Source organism: Anastrepha obliqua, chromosome 3 (assembly GCF_027943255.1).
Source record: "Anastrepha obliqua isolate idAnaObli1 chromosome 3, idAnaObli1_1.0, whole genome shotgun sequence".
NCBI classification, from domain to species: domain Eukaryota; kingdom Metazoa; phylum Arthropoda; class Insecta; order Diptera; family Tephritidae; genus Anastrepha; species Anastrepha obliqua.
In genome coordinates this window covers 128053863-128069865 of record NC_072894.1, presented here as the reverse complement: position 1 = coordinate 128069865, position 16003 = coordinate 128053863, and the positions used below count along the sequence as shown (strand labels likewise).

Genomic DNA, 16003 nt, shown 5'->3' with positions numbered 1-16003 from the left:
TTGGGTGTTGTGTCAATGTGGTGAATAGTACGCACACACACATGTATGCAAACTCGTGTATTGTCTGTAGCTGGCCAAGCATGTTGTTGTTTGAATTTTAACTAGCCATAAAGAGAACTAAGAAACCAGGGATATATAATTAAATTAAAAGCTAAATATTCCCTAAATAAGAAAAGTTGGATTATATGTAATATTTGCGGCGGGTGCCACCAGCTGCGCACAATTGCAAAGAAATATAAGCATCTAGTGCTAATTAACTCAATTCGCTTCGTTTCATTTACATAAGTTTTACTTACTTCACACCTTCTACAATAACACACTATTGTGCTGTAAAGCGCCTTAAGGTATGCACCGCATAATGCTTCAACTTAACTTGCGCTACTTCTAGAGTCACACAGAATGTTGCTATGTCAACCTACTGATTTTTGTCTGTCTCTATCCAGTAGCTTTTTGTAACTCACAACTATTTGTAACACAGCGGTTTTTCTTGTTGCTCAAAAAAATGGTCTTGCAAGTATTTTTCTTTTACACTTTTGTCTCACTTTACAGTTGGTTTTCGTGTGCATTAAAGTGTAAAAATCTCAGCTAACGAAATTCTCACAGTGGTGCGGCTGTCCGGTTTCGACATATTTAGAAAAATGCAAACTTACTAACACTCCTAACTAAATGATGCCTATGAATTTGTTTTTTTTTTTTTACTCTTATTCCCTATTTAAGATGAACCTAATAAGCACCGACTGTTTACAGTGCTAAATAGATATAAAAGCCAGTTGAAATTGAAATTATTTATGAAATGATTTATGTATTCATATTGTTTATATTTTTTTTTTCTCATTTTTTAATCCGTTGCTAAAATTCTTAAACAATTTTATGCAGACCCCTTAAGCTTCAACTTTTATATAATCTAAGGTGACTTGTTAAGAAAATATTTTTTAAAAACTAATTTTATTTATAAAAAATTCGATATTTGAGATACATCTTTCCAAATTGATCCAGGTCGCGCAAATTTTAATACTTTTCCAACATATTGTAGAGAAAATCTTAAAATATAATAAATTTTCTCATTCCGGTGGGTAAACCTCCATAACTTTTTTGACGAGGCGTCTTTATGTACATATTGCAATATGTACGTGTTCATAATGAAATATTGTAGACAAAAGCTGCTAGGCGTTTACCCCCAAATTTAAAAAAATTTATTTCTCATCATTAATACCAAATTGTTCAATAAGTTTTGCAATTCGATAAGAGAGGGGTTTGCTACTCAGTGCCGGACTTACACAAAATGCCGCCCTGTGCACCATGAAGAATGCCGTCCTAATTTTTTAAATTTGTGTGTGCGTGTTTATATTGTAGTACAGAAAATCGTCGACTACACAATAAACAGGTGTAACAAACAAATTTATTGTTGAGCAAAATTTTCATTGTTTAATTATAAATTAAGTGTTAAGAAAATGTAATAAATAGCATAAAATATAGTAGCACATCTTAAATAAAAAATAGTTAAAAAAAAACTAAAAAACACGCTTTTATTGCTAATCGAACTAAAAAGTAGAAAATAAATTTTAATGACAAAGAGGCCTATAATGAAGTAATAGCAAATCGAACGATCAGTCATAGTCAACTACCTCAGAACAGAATTATAACAAAAATTAAGATACAAATAGAATAATTCAAATTAGAGTTAAAAGCGTGGGATGCTTGATATAGTAAATATTACAATCATTCTATTGGCAACTACCTATGTACAGAAGGTTATGAAAGTGAAGCAAAATGCATCCCACGCTTTTAACTCTAATTTGAATTACTCTATTTGTATCTTAATTTTTGTTATAATTCTGTTCTGAGGTAGTTGACTATGACTGATCGTTCGATTTGCTATTACTTCATTATAGGCCTCTTTGTCATTAAAATTTATTTTCTACTTTTTAGTTCGATTAGCAATAAAAGCGTGTTTTTTAGTTTTTTTTAACTATTTTTTATTTTCTACTTTTTAGTTCGATTAGCAAAAAAGCGTGTTTTTTAGTTTCTTTAAACTATTTTTTTTTATTATGAACGAAAATTATTGTTATCATTGCAGTCAGTGAATAAATGATTCGATATATTTGTGTTATATTTAATTCCTTTCTTATGGACTGTGAGTCTAAAGCTATGCAGTTATCGGCCGTGATAAAGAAATAATCGGGATGAAGAACTTATTTCGTGGAGGGAGCCTGAGAAACTGATTTACAAGAATAAATAAAGATTTTTCATTTTACAACCAAATTCACCTTACTTTTTGCCCTTAGTAAAAAAAACGAAAATATTAATCCTGGCAATCCTAATAAGGATAATGGAAAAATTTTGTCAAATTATTGCATTGTCATCGGTCCTTGATAAGTATGCAAAATTTCAAGTCGATCAGATTTTTAGAAGCCAGTGAAAATTAAGCTCAAAGATTCCGTTACATACATACATACATACATACATACTTACATACATACATACATACTTACATACATACATACATACATACATACATACAACCCGACCTAATAAAAGTGTGTTAAAAATAGAATCTAATTGAACCTATAGAACAGCATACTTACTTAAACATATTATCAATCTTTATTAGATGAGCAAAAAAAAGGAATGATTGCTTTAATGAGATCAAGTTTTTACACATCACCTTAAATGCGAACACGTCTGACTTTTCGTACTGCAAACTGGTATATTAAATTGTCACAATTCAAGCGTTCAAGTAAATCAGACTCAATGCACAGTAGAGCCAGACTATTCAGACGGTTTTCAGTCATTGTTGAACGCAAATGATTTTTTACTCTATCCAGACATGAAAATGAACGTTCTGCGCTGCAGTTTGTTGACGCTAATGTGTTAAATATTCGATATGCTATCTCCACATTTGGAAACTCAGTGTATAACTCGTTCGTCCGCAGAAGTTTCAGAAGGTCAGATGGCGAGTTACGTTCTATTTTTCGTTCAGAACAGTAAGCGTGAAAGTGAAGCATTTCGTCAGTGAATGAAATCTCAAGGTCTGAAGTATAAGCTTTTCTCAAATATTCCGATCTTTCGCGAAGCTCTTTGAAATTCAAACCTCCAAAATCAGTAATCACTGAAAATTTCTCGTATATCTTTTCATATGCTTGGCTTCTCTTTCTCAATTCTGAATCAACGTTGTCTAGTATGATATTGAAGGTGTTTACTCGAAAATTATCGCTTCCTGTGAACTGAACTTCCCCATGTCTTGATTCGTCAGCTTGTAACTTTCTTCTTCTTTTTCTGGAAACATTCGCCTGGTATTCTTGACTCTCTGATATATTCAACGCTTCTTTTTCATAAACTTCAAATTGCATTCTTGTATCTGCTACTACTTTTATCAGCCCACGATAGTCATTAATTACATCAGTAATGTTGATTTCAACTTTCTGTAATCTTTTACTAACAGTGTGGAATCGTGATAGTAAAAAATGCCAAAGAATGTGCATGAATCTCTCAAGTCTATCTAGTTGAATCCTCAGTCCTCTAGCTTCTTGTCTCGTTATAGCATTCTCAGTTACATCTTCCTCGAATAAGATCAGAGTTTCAATGATTTTGCCATAGTGTTCATAGAGTATTTTTACCGCATCATGACGAGCCGACCATCTTGTTACTGACAAAGATTTCAATACGATTTTTTTTACACATTGGGCTTGTAGAGTTGCCCAACGATTAGTAGATGCTGTGAAAAAATTGTACAATGCTTGAACTGTATTAAAGAAAGAAGCTGCTTCTGTACAACTTTCGACTGCGTGAACTCCAACTAAATTCAGCGAATGGGCTGCACAAGGAGCGTGTTCTGCTAGATCGTTGATTTCTTTAATTCTTGCTTGTAAGCCCGAATAAATGCCAGAAACGTTGTTTGCGTTATCGTACGACTGACTTCGACAGTCTGCTATATCAAGGTCCAAAAATTCTAAAGCAGATCTTACGGCTATTAACAAATCTTCAGCTTTGTGTCCAGTGTTGTCAATAAACATTAGAAACCTTTCTACAGGTGTTCCATCTTTTTGTACATATCTGAGGACAAATGTCAGTTGATCAACGTGTGATATATCCGGTGTGGAGTCTACAATTACACCAAAATACTTGGCTGTTTTGACTTCTTCTACTATAATAGATAATACTTCATCTGCCAACAATTGTATAAACTCTTCATAGATGGTTTTTGACAGATAGCTTGTACTTCCAAATCCTTTGTTGCCATATCTTCTTATATGTTCTTCTAAAAATGGATCAAATAATGTCAGCAATTCGATTAGCATCAGAAAATTGCCATTATTTGGTGAGCCGAATTTTTCATTACTTCCCCGGAATGGAAGCCCACGTGAGGCTAGAGCTTTCGTAGCAGCAACAACTCTTTTTAATACGTTTTTCCAATAAGTGATTTCGTTGTCGAATTTGATCATTAAATCATTATCTATTCTTTTTTTGATGCTCGATCTTTCCTTGAGGATAGTCATATTTTTTATGTGATCTTTCGAATTCCCATGCTCTGCTACACGAACTCCTCCATGCCTCCAATCGTTGAAACCTGCCTTTCCATTAATCAAACAGAAGACAGGGAACGCAATAAACAGACTTCTTACTTGCTGAATAACTAAGCCAAGGGCGTTGGACTTTTTCACCATTGAGCAGTTTTCTCTCGAATAATGTTTCCGTCAACTTGCGAGCCTTTCCATCGCTATAAACTCTTTCTGTGATAGAAAAATCGAGGTTTTTGTTCTGACTGCATCCATTTTCCGCTACGTAAACTTTGATAAAGTCACTTATTATCCAGGTTCCTGGATCATCATTCATGATTTTCTCGTTCGACTTGATATCTGTTGTTTCGTCGCTTGTAGCTAAATTTTTAATTTCTTCTTTCTCTTTTGTAGAAGCTAGAAAACAAGAAGTCGTACTGAGAACATCGACATTATTATTCGTTGTCGGAAGTGAGCCCATACCATCATGTTGAAATAGTGATATGTTACTTAAAAATTTAACAGTCACATCATTGTCATCTGCAAACGAAGAATTAAAGCAATCATTCAACAGCTGTTCTCGCTGTACACGAGTTGTGAAAATACATATTTTACTCTGGACATGCAATTAATATTAATCCTTATGAGACGTACCTTTGTTCTCTAAGACTAAACAATCTTTTTCCGGACCAGCTTTCTCTTCTGTACCATGTTTTTTCGTGAAATAATTATGTAATTTTGGAGTCTTGTATAAAAAATTTCCTTCTCCTTATTATTTTTCTCGAGAGCACGCTTTTTATATGCCTGCCCACTCAGCCTTTGGCGCCCGTCACTCATATTTTCCGTACATATAGAATTATTATCTCCGGAAGAATCAAAAACAATCCAGATTAATTGGAAAAACGTTAAATATTTCAATATGGTATGTTGACTTAATAGCGAATAAACAGCACAGCTGATCACAGCTGACAGTAGCTTGCTATAGAATGAGAGAGCGTTGCGAACTGCGTTTGAATTGAATTGAAACTTTAGCGCCGGACCTAATTTAAAACTGACTATGTTTAAAAATGAATCAGTTTATTTTAGCTAACATAAGTTAGCTGCGGTTCAATATTAAACCTCGTTCACATTTTACAACATCTCGTTCAGAGGAGATAGTTTTATCATATGTTGTGACATGAACAATTAGAAACTAATCCGAGTCAGCTTTTTATTTTCTCCATAAACGTTTTCCCTGAGGTGGCCCCTAATACCCGCCGCTCCTCGAGTATAATTTTTTTTTTTTTTTTTTTAATTTTCTGCCGCCCTGTGCGCAGGCACCGTTGGCACTTAGTGTAAATCCGCCACTGTTGCTACTAGCCAATTTTTTTATGTTGGTACACTCTTCATATGAACGTATGTGAAGTTTTATTTCGATCTATCAATTCGTTCTTTGTTTACAGGCTATTTAGTATCCACAAGTCACAGTATTTTCTACAATGGAAAACCCCAAGTATAGTGCGGTGATTGAATTTTTATTTTTGGAAGGTTCCAAAGCAAAGGAAGTTTATGAACGAATGTTGAAAGTGTATAAGAACTTTTCGTCATCAATTAGTGCGGTAGATACAAGGTCGTACGAGCCTTGAAGACGATCCACGTCAAAGACGTCCAAAAACAGCAACAACACCCGAAATCGCAGAAAATATACAGGATATCGCATTTGAAAATCGTTGAGTGATTCAAATAGATTTAGTAGAAACCTGAGGTATCTCATTGGCTAGTGTAAACAATATTTTGACTGAAGTATAGGATTACTGGGTTTCAGAATGCCGTGTGCACAATGGGTGCCGCGATCGCTAACAATGGAACAAAAACACATTCGAATGAGACTTTTTTAGCAACATTCAGAGCGTTTTCGAGAGGATAAAGTGGAATCTGAGCATCGATTCATCACTAGAAATGAGACTAGGTTATATCACCATGATCCTAAATCAAAACAAGAGGCTAAAGAGTGGTGTGAACCTGGTTCTTCGGCTCCGAAACGAGTTCGTGTTCAAAAATGAATGAAGAAAATGTTAGCACCAATTTTTTGGGATACGAAAAAAATTTTGTTCGTAGGGATTACTTGCAACCTGGTAAATCAATAAATTCTTAATATTATTGTAACCTTTTAGACCAGTCGAAGAAAAAAGTTCTTGAAAAGACCTAGTTTGCAAAGAAAATAATTCTTTTCCACAAGAGCATTTTGACAATGGATGAAACCCACGAATTAAAGCTCGAATTGTTGGAGGACCCACCGTATTCACCCGATTTGGTCCCAAGCATAAAATTGTGTTTTTCTTGTCGAACCGCAAAACTTATTGAAGAACCTAGTATATTGGTTGACCTTTATTTATAAGTATTCTTAAATTCTTTCATTACTTACTAAAAGTTAGCATGACAGGATGGAGATATTTCTAATGTAGCTGGGTAAAAGTTTTATTTTAAGAATCAAATGTCTTGATAATCTGAATTTAGTTTTTTGTAACCATCGACCACCAAAACTATTCTATGGTATACCAAATCTTATAAACATGGGAAAATTTAAGTCTGAATTCTGTATAAGTATAATTATAAGTTTCTCATACATTTCAGTAATTTGTTAAGTTAATCATTTATCATTCAGTACATTGAACGGAGACAATGCGGTTTTTATGCTGCATGCACCAGATATGTAAACTGTGATGCCGTAGGTACAAATTGATTTCAAAACATGTTTGCAGATCATGAATTCGTGTGAATTGACAGGAAGAAGCACTTTATTTTTGATATTTTTCAGCTTACTATTCTCTCCAATATGTTACGAAAACTATCTCAGTCCGTGAAATTGTTCTCTAAACTTAACAGGATTTCTTTAAGGATAGGTTTTTCAAATTGTTTAAGAAAATACTGTCTCAAAAAATATTTTCAAGCGAGTCGACGTTCAGCTTGTCGCTAATATTACGAATCATAAGCTTAGACACTCATCGATATTTACATATGTATATAAGCATGTATGCCCTAGCTACAATTATATATTTGAATATTAAAGGAAATGTTTGAAGCGTTTTTAAATTCCTTCGAATTTCTTTGATTTTCCTGAAAATGCATATCACTCATTTGTTGCAAGAGTATCACAATCAAAAACAAAAATTTGGAAGAGTATGCAGAGAGGGTCATCAGCTCTTATTTCACGCATTGCAAACAATTCATTATCCACATCTCTTTAGATGAAAAGGTATCTTTGCTCTTATATGGGGAGGCTTATAATTTGAAAGCTTCAAAGCCGATTTTTCAAAGTTTTGATTCTTTGAACAATGCGGTCTTCTAACTAAGGGGTCATACGAGGTGTGTTCAAAAAGTATCGCGAGTTTTGAATTTTCGCAGGCTACGTATATTCGAATTTCGATTTTTTTGTGGCGATATGTTAGAACTCATGTCTCTCACTCATGCCGACTAGTACGGCCATTTTGAATGTTCCGTTAATTGTTGACAGCTGCTTTGCTTGCACGTATTTCGGCTCGTCTTCGATTTTTACCTGTTCAAAAAGATGGATCAAATAACCTGTATCCAATTTTGTGTGAAAAATGAAATTAAGTGTTATACGGAGAAGCTACTTTGGACCAAAGCAACGTTTATGGGTGGTACAAAATGTTCTCAGAAGGCCGAGAAGATGTGAACGACGAAAAGCCTCGCCGAAATCCGGACGCCCGAGCACTTCAACAAAGGAAAAATTTGTGGAGTGAAGAAAATCATATTGGCCAATCATTTGGGCATGAGACGGGTCGCCGCAAAATTCGTACCAAAACTGCTCAATTTCGACCAAAAGCAGCATCGCATGACAAGACCGAAAAAATCGCGCCAAGTTCGAGCGAATGTAAAAGTTTTGCTTACCGTTTTCTTCGATTGCAGGGGCGTTGTGCATCGTGACTTCTCGCTACAGGGTAAAACGGTCAATAAGGAATGTTACCTACAAGTTATGCGCAATTTGCGCGAAGCAATCCACCAGAAACGCCCAGATTTGTGGCAGAACAAAAATTGGCTCTTGCATCACGATAACGCTCTGCTCACACATCGTTGCTTGTGCGCGACTTTTTGGCCAAAAACAACACACTAATGATGCCACAGCCACCGTATTTCCCAGATCTGGCCCCCTGTGACTTTTTCTTGTTCCCGAAACTGAAGAGGCCCATGAAAGGATGACGCTACGCTACTATTGACGAGATAAAGACGGCATCGAAGGAGGAGCTGAACAAGATAAAAAAATGATTTTTTGAAGTGCTTCGAAGATTGGAAAAACCGTTGGCACAAGTGCATAATATCTCATGGGGATTACTTTGTAGGGGACAAAATAGATGTTAATGAATAAATAAATAATTGTTGAAAAAACAAAAAAATCGCGATATCTTCTAAACTCACCTTGTTGTTGTTGTAACAGCAAAAACATTCCCCATACTTATACATATATGGGGAATGCTGCTGGAGTGACAGTCCTTGGCAGGATATAAATCCGGGTCGTTTCGGTAACGTAGAACCGACGACTGTCGTGGGAACGCTTGAACACACCTCGTATATATGTACGAATGTTTGAAACTATCTCTAAATTGTCCATTACTGCTTTAATCTTTGTAATATTGTTTTTATTTGTTTTGCTTTTTTCCATATATATATGGTATGTGTACATTAGGGCGGGTCGATTTAAAAATCGCTCATTGCTCTGTGAAAATCGTAGTCTAGGGATCACAATAAGAAACTTTGCCGAAGGAACCATACGTCTAAAACGAATTCTGATGTCCCCCAATTTGGGTCGAACGAAAACTCCCACTTTGACCCATTTAGAGTGCTCCAATCGAGTCCAAATGTATGACCGACCCCCACTAACTTTGGACGGCCGATCCACCCATGCCAGTGGCACACCCCCTGGAACTCCCCTGGGGGGCTCCCCATACAATCATTTCGAAATATCACCATTTTTGGCCTTTACATGAGAAAAGAAACTAAAAAGTTCGACCCAAATTGGGGGGCATCAGAATTCGTTTTAGAGGTATGGTTCCTTCGGCAAAGTTTCTTATTTTGATCACTAGAATATGATTTTCATAGAGCAATGGGCGATGTTTTTGCCTCCCCAAAAATCGACCCGGCCTAGTGTATGTACATACATAAGTGAGTTTAAGAAAAACATTAACCAATTTTCGTCAAAGTGTACTTTCATTTAAGTTAGCATTCATACACTTGCATATATTATATAATTATTTCAAGATATCTCATTAAATCTTTACAGGTCACAAGTTCGGAGTATTTCTCTGTGAGCTTTTGCACAGATCAAGGTGGCCAAGAGGAAGAATTCATACCCGCAACTAAAGGTGTAACACTCTAGTAAGTATCGCACGCTTTGCACAAGTCCCAAAACTATCAATTATCTCTTCTCTTTCTCGCAGCGGGGCACTAAGTCAGGCACTGAAACGGCGCAATCTAAGCTTTTCACAAATCGTCATCACCGACAATAATCCGCCAAATAGTTTTTTAGAAGCTGGTAGGTAAATGCACATTAAAAAGTGTACTTCAATAAGAGCCCACGAGCTTATTTTCGAAATTTAAAATTGTTTTTGGTATTCTAGTAGTTTTTCATATATTTGTGAAATTAATGTATGCGGTACTGATGTACGTATGTATTACTAAAATGAGATATAATTTTGCACAGCCATGCACAGGTTGCATGAGCCCGTGAAATGGAGTGAGTGCGCATGCAGTTTTTCTGCGTTAAACGACAGCTTTGATATCGTTGAATATCTAAACTTTATTATCAACAATTGAATAGTTTTTTTGAAATGTCAAAAGAGCAAACAGAATAATCGAATCAGAGAAAAACAGTGTGTTACAAATAGTTATATGGGGTGTTAAAAAATATAAAATACAAAAAAAAAAAATAATAGTTTGCCATTGCCTGCCGAGGGACGACCGCTATTAGAAAAGAACCTTTTCTATCCCTTGTTGTTGCATGCCCTCTGTCGGTTTCGAAACCGGTTCACACACAAACATATCCAGCTACGGCGGCCGCCTTGAATATTTTGCATTTGTTTTTTAACACCCTGTATAAAGTACCATGTAATTCATGCTTAAGAATTTGTGTATGGAATATATTGAGTTACCGGACCTTTTTAGGCTACTCGCCCTCACCGAGTTCCTTGGACGAAAATACCGACGTGGAGAGCTTGGCTGGACGCCATTTGATTATCACTGAGCGTGATGGCAGTCGAAAGACGCTACAAAAGGCCGCTTCCTTTGTAAGGCATACCATTTCAAAAGTTTTTATTCCGTTCACAAATATGCCCTCTTCCTTTTGCATATTTCACTTAGGGTTCTCGCACTCGTCCGCCTCGTTTACTATCCTCCGCATCCACGGAGGAAACCAGCGAAGCGGCAGTGCCTGGAAAGCAATTAAAACAACGCTGGTCTGGTCTATTCGGCATCAAAAATCCACAACAGAGTCAATTATGTGAGCTGCTTAATAGTTACGCCAAGAACGGCGTACCACAAAAGACAGCGTCACTAAATTTCGACCATCCGGACTTTGATGCGGCATTGGAGTATGTGGACAAGATGCACAAATCGTGGAAGGACATTGTCGATAGCACTGACATGAATGACAACGAAACGAGAATACAGACTGCCATTTGGGAGTTGGTCACCACCGAAGTGTATTACATCCACGCACTACAAACTGTGACCGATGTAAGTGTCAATATGTTGTAATCAGAGAATTTTTAAGCACTCACGTTGATTAATCCTAATTTTACAGCTCTTTCTCGCCTGTTTGGAGGCAATACAAGAGGATCGTCTTCTTACCGATGTCGACCAGCATCGACTTTTTTCGAATGTACGCGATATCTGCGAAGCAAACCTCAAGTTCTGGACACTTTACCTCTATCCAATGGTGGCGCATAGTGTGGCCACGCGTGAACCACTCCGCATTACATTTTTCCACCAGGGCTTCGTTGCTTTCGCGTCGATTTTCGCACCATACAAAAAGTACTGCGCAGAACAGAGCACCTGTCAGTTCTATTGCAAGGAACTGAATCGAAATAACGCACTTTTCACTTCCTACTTGGCCTGGTGTGAATCGCAAAAAATGTGCAATCGCTTACGATTAGCTGATATTCTAGTGCGACCTATGCAACGTCTGACAAAGTACAGCCTCCTTTTGGCAGCGATAAAGAAGCATATGTCAAATGTGGAACAGATAGAAGCGATCGACACAATGGTAGGGAATTTGATAGAAGGGTGGCCTAGATCAGTAACCTTAAATTTTTACGTTTTTTAGATTCATTCAGTGGAAAACTTTGTTTTTAGTGTGAATAACCACTTGACAACTCGTCAGGAAAATGAACGTTTGAAAGGTGTTATGGCGCGCATTGAGTCCTATGATGTGGTGGTAAGCTGGAAACGTCACAAGCGGCTATAATTTTTGACTCTATTTTACTTTTTTATCCCTCTACAAATAGGATACTAACAATGAACATCTAGACAAGATGATAAAACAATATAGTCAAATGTTTGATTTGTGCGCCCCCATGAAGGGTTGCCCCGCTCATCAGGTGCGTCACCTCTTCATGGAAGGCGATCATAAATTCAAGGACAATCTCGGCAAAGCTGACGTGCATTGCTTCCTGCTCACTGATATGCTACTGGTTTGTAAAACTATCGCAAAGCGTGGCCTTGGCTCGCTTAAGGTGGTCCGACAACCGTACTTAACGGATCGGCTCGTCATCCAACAAAGCAATAATATTTTGAATTGTGTCTACCTCAATGAATTCCAAGTGGCCATTACTGCATTCACTCTACAATGTTCAGAGGCAAAGAACTGGTACGAGTCATTGAAGCGCGCCAAAATGATCTATACAAGACTGAAGCAGGGTACCGGCAATTGGGATAATTTTCGTTTTGGTGGAAGTGGGCAAAGTGCTGGCACAGCTGATTCCCTAGGAGTGAAAAAATCGCCAATGAATTCCTCAATATGTAGTCATATGTCCAGCGCGAACAATAGTCATAGCGGTTCGGTAGAGTGGAATGATTCGCGCAATATATCGGTGGAATTTGAAAAGACTAACTCTTTATCCAGTGATGATGGTTCCACGAGTAAGTAGTAGGGCATGTTTCTATTATTATTTCTAAAATATGATTTACACTGTTTCTGTGCCTCCAAATATTTAGTTTGCGTATTCTTATATTGAGAGCTCGATCCGGATTAACAATAAAAAAAACAAATTAAATAATTGCTTTTATTTATTTGTTTTAGTTATTTGTCGGTATTTCGACCTCAATGAGAGGTCATCTTCAGGCACTCTTGGTTAGACCTGGTCGACTCAAAATAAACATACGAAAAGTTTTTAAAATATTTCCATTATTTCTTCAGGTAAAAATGTGGCATCTGTATCCCTCAAACAAAAAGCAAACACCGCATCGGCGAACACACTCTCCGTACAACCTCTGAATCACCTCGGTCAGAGTCTGCCGAACCTGAACTTGAGCCATAGCCATACGTAAGTTCCATTATTTATTTTTGTATTTTGTGTGAAAGGTAAAGAGTTGCAGAGAAACTCGTGCTCTGAAAACCAAATGCACTTTTTTATCATTAATATGTACACTAAAATCTATTACTTACATTTTTTCGGGCAAATGTAAAGTAAATGAAAACAAGGCATGAAAAAAGAATGAGCGAGTGCAAAACATTTAGAGTTTCATAATATACCATATTAGCATTGCATGATGGCAGTAGACCAGATGATTCGTTTTTTTTTTTATTAGTGGTGCAGTACCTTAGCCATAACCATAACCGTAGCCGTATGTATCTATTTCTGGTTTTTCACCGTAACCGTAAGCAGCTGTGAAGTACTTTATATTTGTTTTCATATTTGCGCTAAAAATTTGAATATTAAAAATGAACGACGAAAAATTAATTGACTTGTGGAAAATTATCCGTGTTCTTATGACAAAATGCAAATGTGGTCGTTAATTCTGCTTCAATATCTGCTGTTTATGATTACGGCATGAGTAATCGACAAATGCTGTAATGGTGCCCTATGGTTATGGTTACGGCTATTGCTTAAGTTAAAGCTAAAAGGAATTTTGCTTTTGATATTATTAATATTCTTAACATTAATATTCTTGCCTGAGTACAAAATATGCCGGCAATGGCACGTGGAATGAGGAACCCATCGTCTCGCCTATTTTCATGCGCCGAAGCTTACACAAACAACACAAACATTTGTTAAAATATTTTATTTCATTTTTTTAATTATTTTGTTATTTGTTTTCCCGCTTATCTTCGGTTCCCGTTCCCTGCACAATATTCAATATTTTATCGGATTTGGATGAAAGCTCCTGCAGTAATCTATATTATTCTTATAGTAATAATACACTACTGGTGCCTGGCACAGCAACGAGTCATTCCGGCAATTTACTACTATCACCTAGTCACAGAGGAATTTCGTACCCTCCACCTAGTCCAACAAGGTGAATATTGAACATTTTACAAATAAAATACGTAACTATTTTATGGTACTATTCCTTTTCTTTGAATATCTCTTCCGTTGCATGTCTCAGCAGGGTCCCACTTCGGCGCGGAATGGCCTTTTCTACCTCTACCAAAAACCCGCCGCTAGTCAAAACACGGAATATTACATCACAGAACAGCATCAATTGGCCACAGCTACAGGCCCCATCTACGTCAGCCAACCCACACCAGCTACATAATGCGGCAAGTAACGCTACAATAACAAAAAATACCCCGAATGCTGTGCCCTCATCGCATGTCAGTGGGATGCAATTTTCCCAACTCAAATGTCATGGAACTAACGAGAGTGCAGCGAATGCAGGAACAGAAGCGACTACAATACAACTGTCCAGTGATAATTTGACAGATGGCCCTTGTCAGCCGCAACAGCAACCCCAGCAGCTGCCCACCTGCAACGAAACCGATGTCTGATTTGTTTGCAATAAGGCGCCAACTAAAGCAAATGTTCTAATATTTATTGAATAGTATTAAAGGAATTGGGGCAATCAAAAAGCGTTTCGGCCACAATTGATGGGCATGGGAAGAGTAGGTTGCAACACCAAGGAGCTATGGTGTTGTAACTATGCAATACAGCCTAACTTAAATTCATATGTACATATGTACGCAAAATATAAAGTAGAAGTAGTAAGCGTTGTGTAGGGACCAATGGAAACAAGTCAGCCATAGGTACAAAGCTTGCAGCTCATTGCAAGGGCCCCAGCGACTTCCAAGCACACAAAAAGAGAAAACATAAAACCATAACGAGCACATTTCTAGTGAAAAAGTCACAAATGTGACAATATGCAAAGAAATATTGTAGAGGAAAGACATCCAATTTTATATATGTATTCCAAATAAGTTACTTTGGGCAAAACTGCTTTCAAATTCCAATAAAACATAGGGAAGCAAAAAGGGAGAAGTAAATAACTAGGAAAGTAATAGTACATATATACAAAAGTGTATTTGAATAAAGTCAGTATATAATCAATAAATCGCAAGTAGTGAAGCAAGTAGGTATTAGAGGATTTTGCGATCAAATACGCACCAAAATTAGGAAGCCAAACAAATTTAATATAATCAAAAAGAAAAAAAAAAACACAATTTAACAACTGCAGGCATGCAACGATTTTTATATTTTAAATATGTATATGTGTATGAATATTTATATATATAAGCTAGCAAGAATTCCCATATTTGACCTGAAGTATGTGAGTGTAGGGTACATATACATATGCACATAAGGGTACCTAAGCTGGAATAGTATCATTGTATTTAAGTATATATGTAAGTGTGTGCCCAAAGAGACTTAAAGCGGCCTGGGTCGCACTTTCGTACGCGTGAACTAACATACAACAACATACTCGTATAAGGGTGAAAACCTGAATATGCACACACACATACACACACTCGTACTTACTGAAAGCCTCTTTTCACTTGTGTCCTTCCACAAGCCAACAGCTGTGAACTTTAAACTCTATTTAGTGTAGTTTGTACTTGTATAATTAATATTTACACTCTGTAACTATATGCGTACGTCTGTATGCACTTGTATTTGAATAAGTGAGTAATTTTATTGTAAATAAATATGTGCTTTAACTATTACAACTGTTATTATTGCGAGCCCAAGAAGCCATTAGAACTGGTAGCTTTTGTGCACAAAATATATTTAGCCTGGTAGGATGTGCCTGAAACAGTGGTACCAATAAATTCATACAACTGTAAATGTATTTTATAAGTATTAATCAACTGAAGAAATGAAATAAATACAACAGAAATGAGTATTTTTGGCGAGGATATTCTATTTAATTATATATATATATATATATATTATTTAATTATAATATGTATATATTGGTAAGAGTAAAAAATGTATCAAAGCAAAAATATGAAATGTTCACGAATTACGACTTTTACTAGGGACATATTGGCATTAATTGTATACAAAATAATATATCAA

The 16003-nt window shown here is 36.4% G+C and overlaps 1 protein-coding gene across 5 annotated transcripts in view; it reads left to right on the top strand.

Annotated features, from left to right (window-relative positions):
* Positions 1-15645, top strand: part of LOC129241570 (uncharacterized) — a 43063-nt gene extending 27418 nt beyond the window's left edge. Inside the window, exons 3-12 of one of the 5 annotated variants that reach the window (XM_054877975.1) lie at positions 9775-9869; positions 9932-10026; positions 10656-10777; positions 10851-11225; positions 11293-11754; positions 11815-11925; positions 11996-12629; positions 12907-13033; positions 13902-14006; positions 14097-15645. In XM_054877975.1, coding sequence (XP_054733950.1) covers positions 9775-9869; positions 9932-10026; positions 10656-10777; positions 10851-11225; positions 11293-11754; positions 11815-11925; positions 11996-12629; positions 12907-13033; positions 13902-14006; positions 14097-14478 — 2508 coding nt within the window. In that variant the 3' untranslated portion in view covers positions 14479-15645. Of the gene's footprint in view, positions 1-9774; positions 9870-9931; positions 10027-10655; positions 10778-10850; positions 11226-11292; positions 11755-11814; positions 11926-11995; positions 12630-12906; positions 13034-13871; positions 14007-14096 lie in introns of all 5 variants that reach the window. The other 4 variants (XM_054877973.1, XM_054877971.1, XM_054877976.1 and 1 more) reach the window with 4 other exon arrangements.
* The last annotated feature ends 358 nt before the right edge of the window (positions 15646-16003 follow it).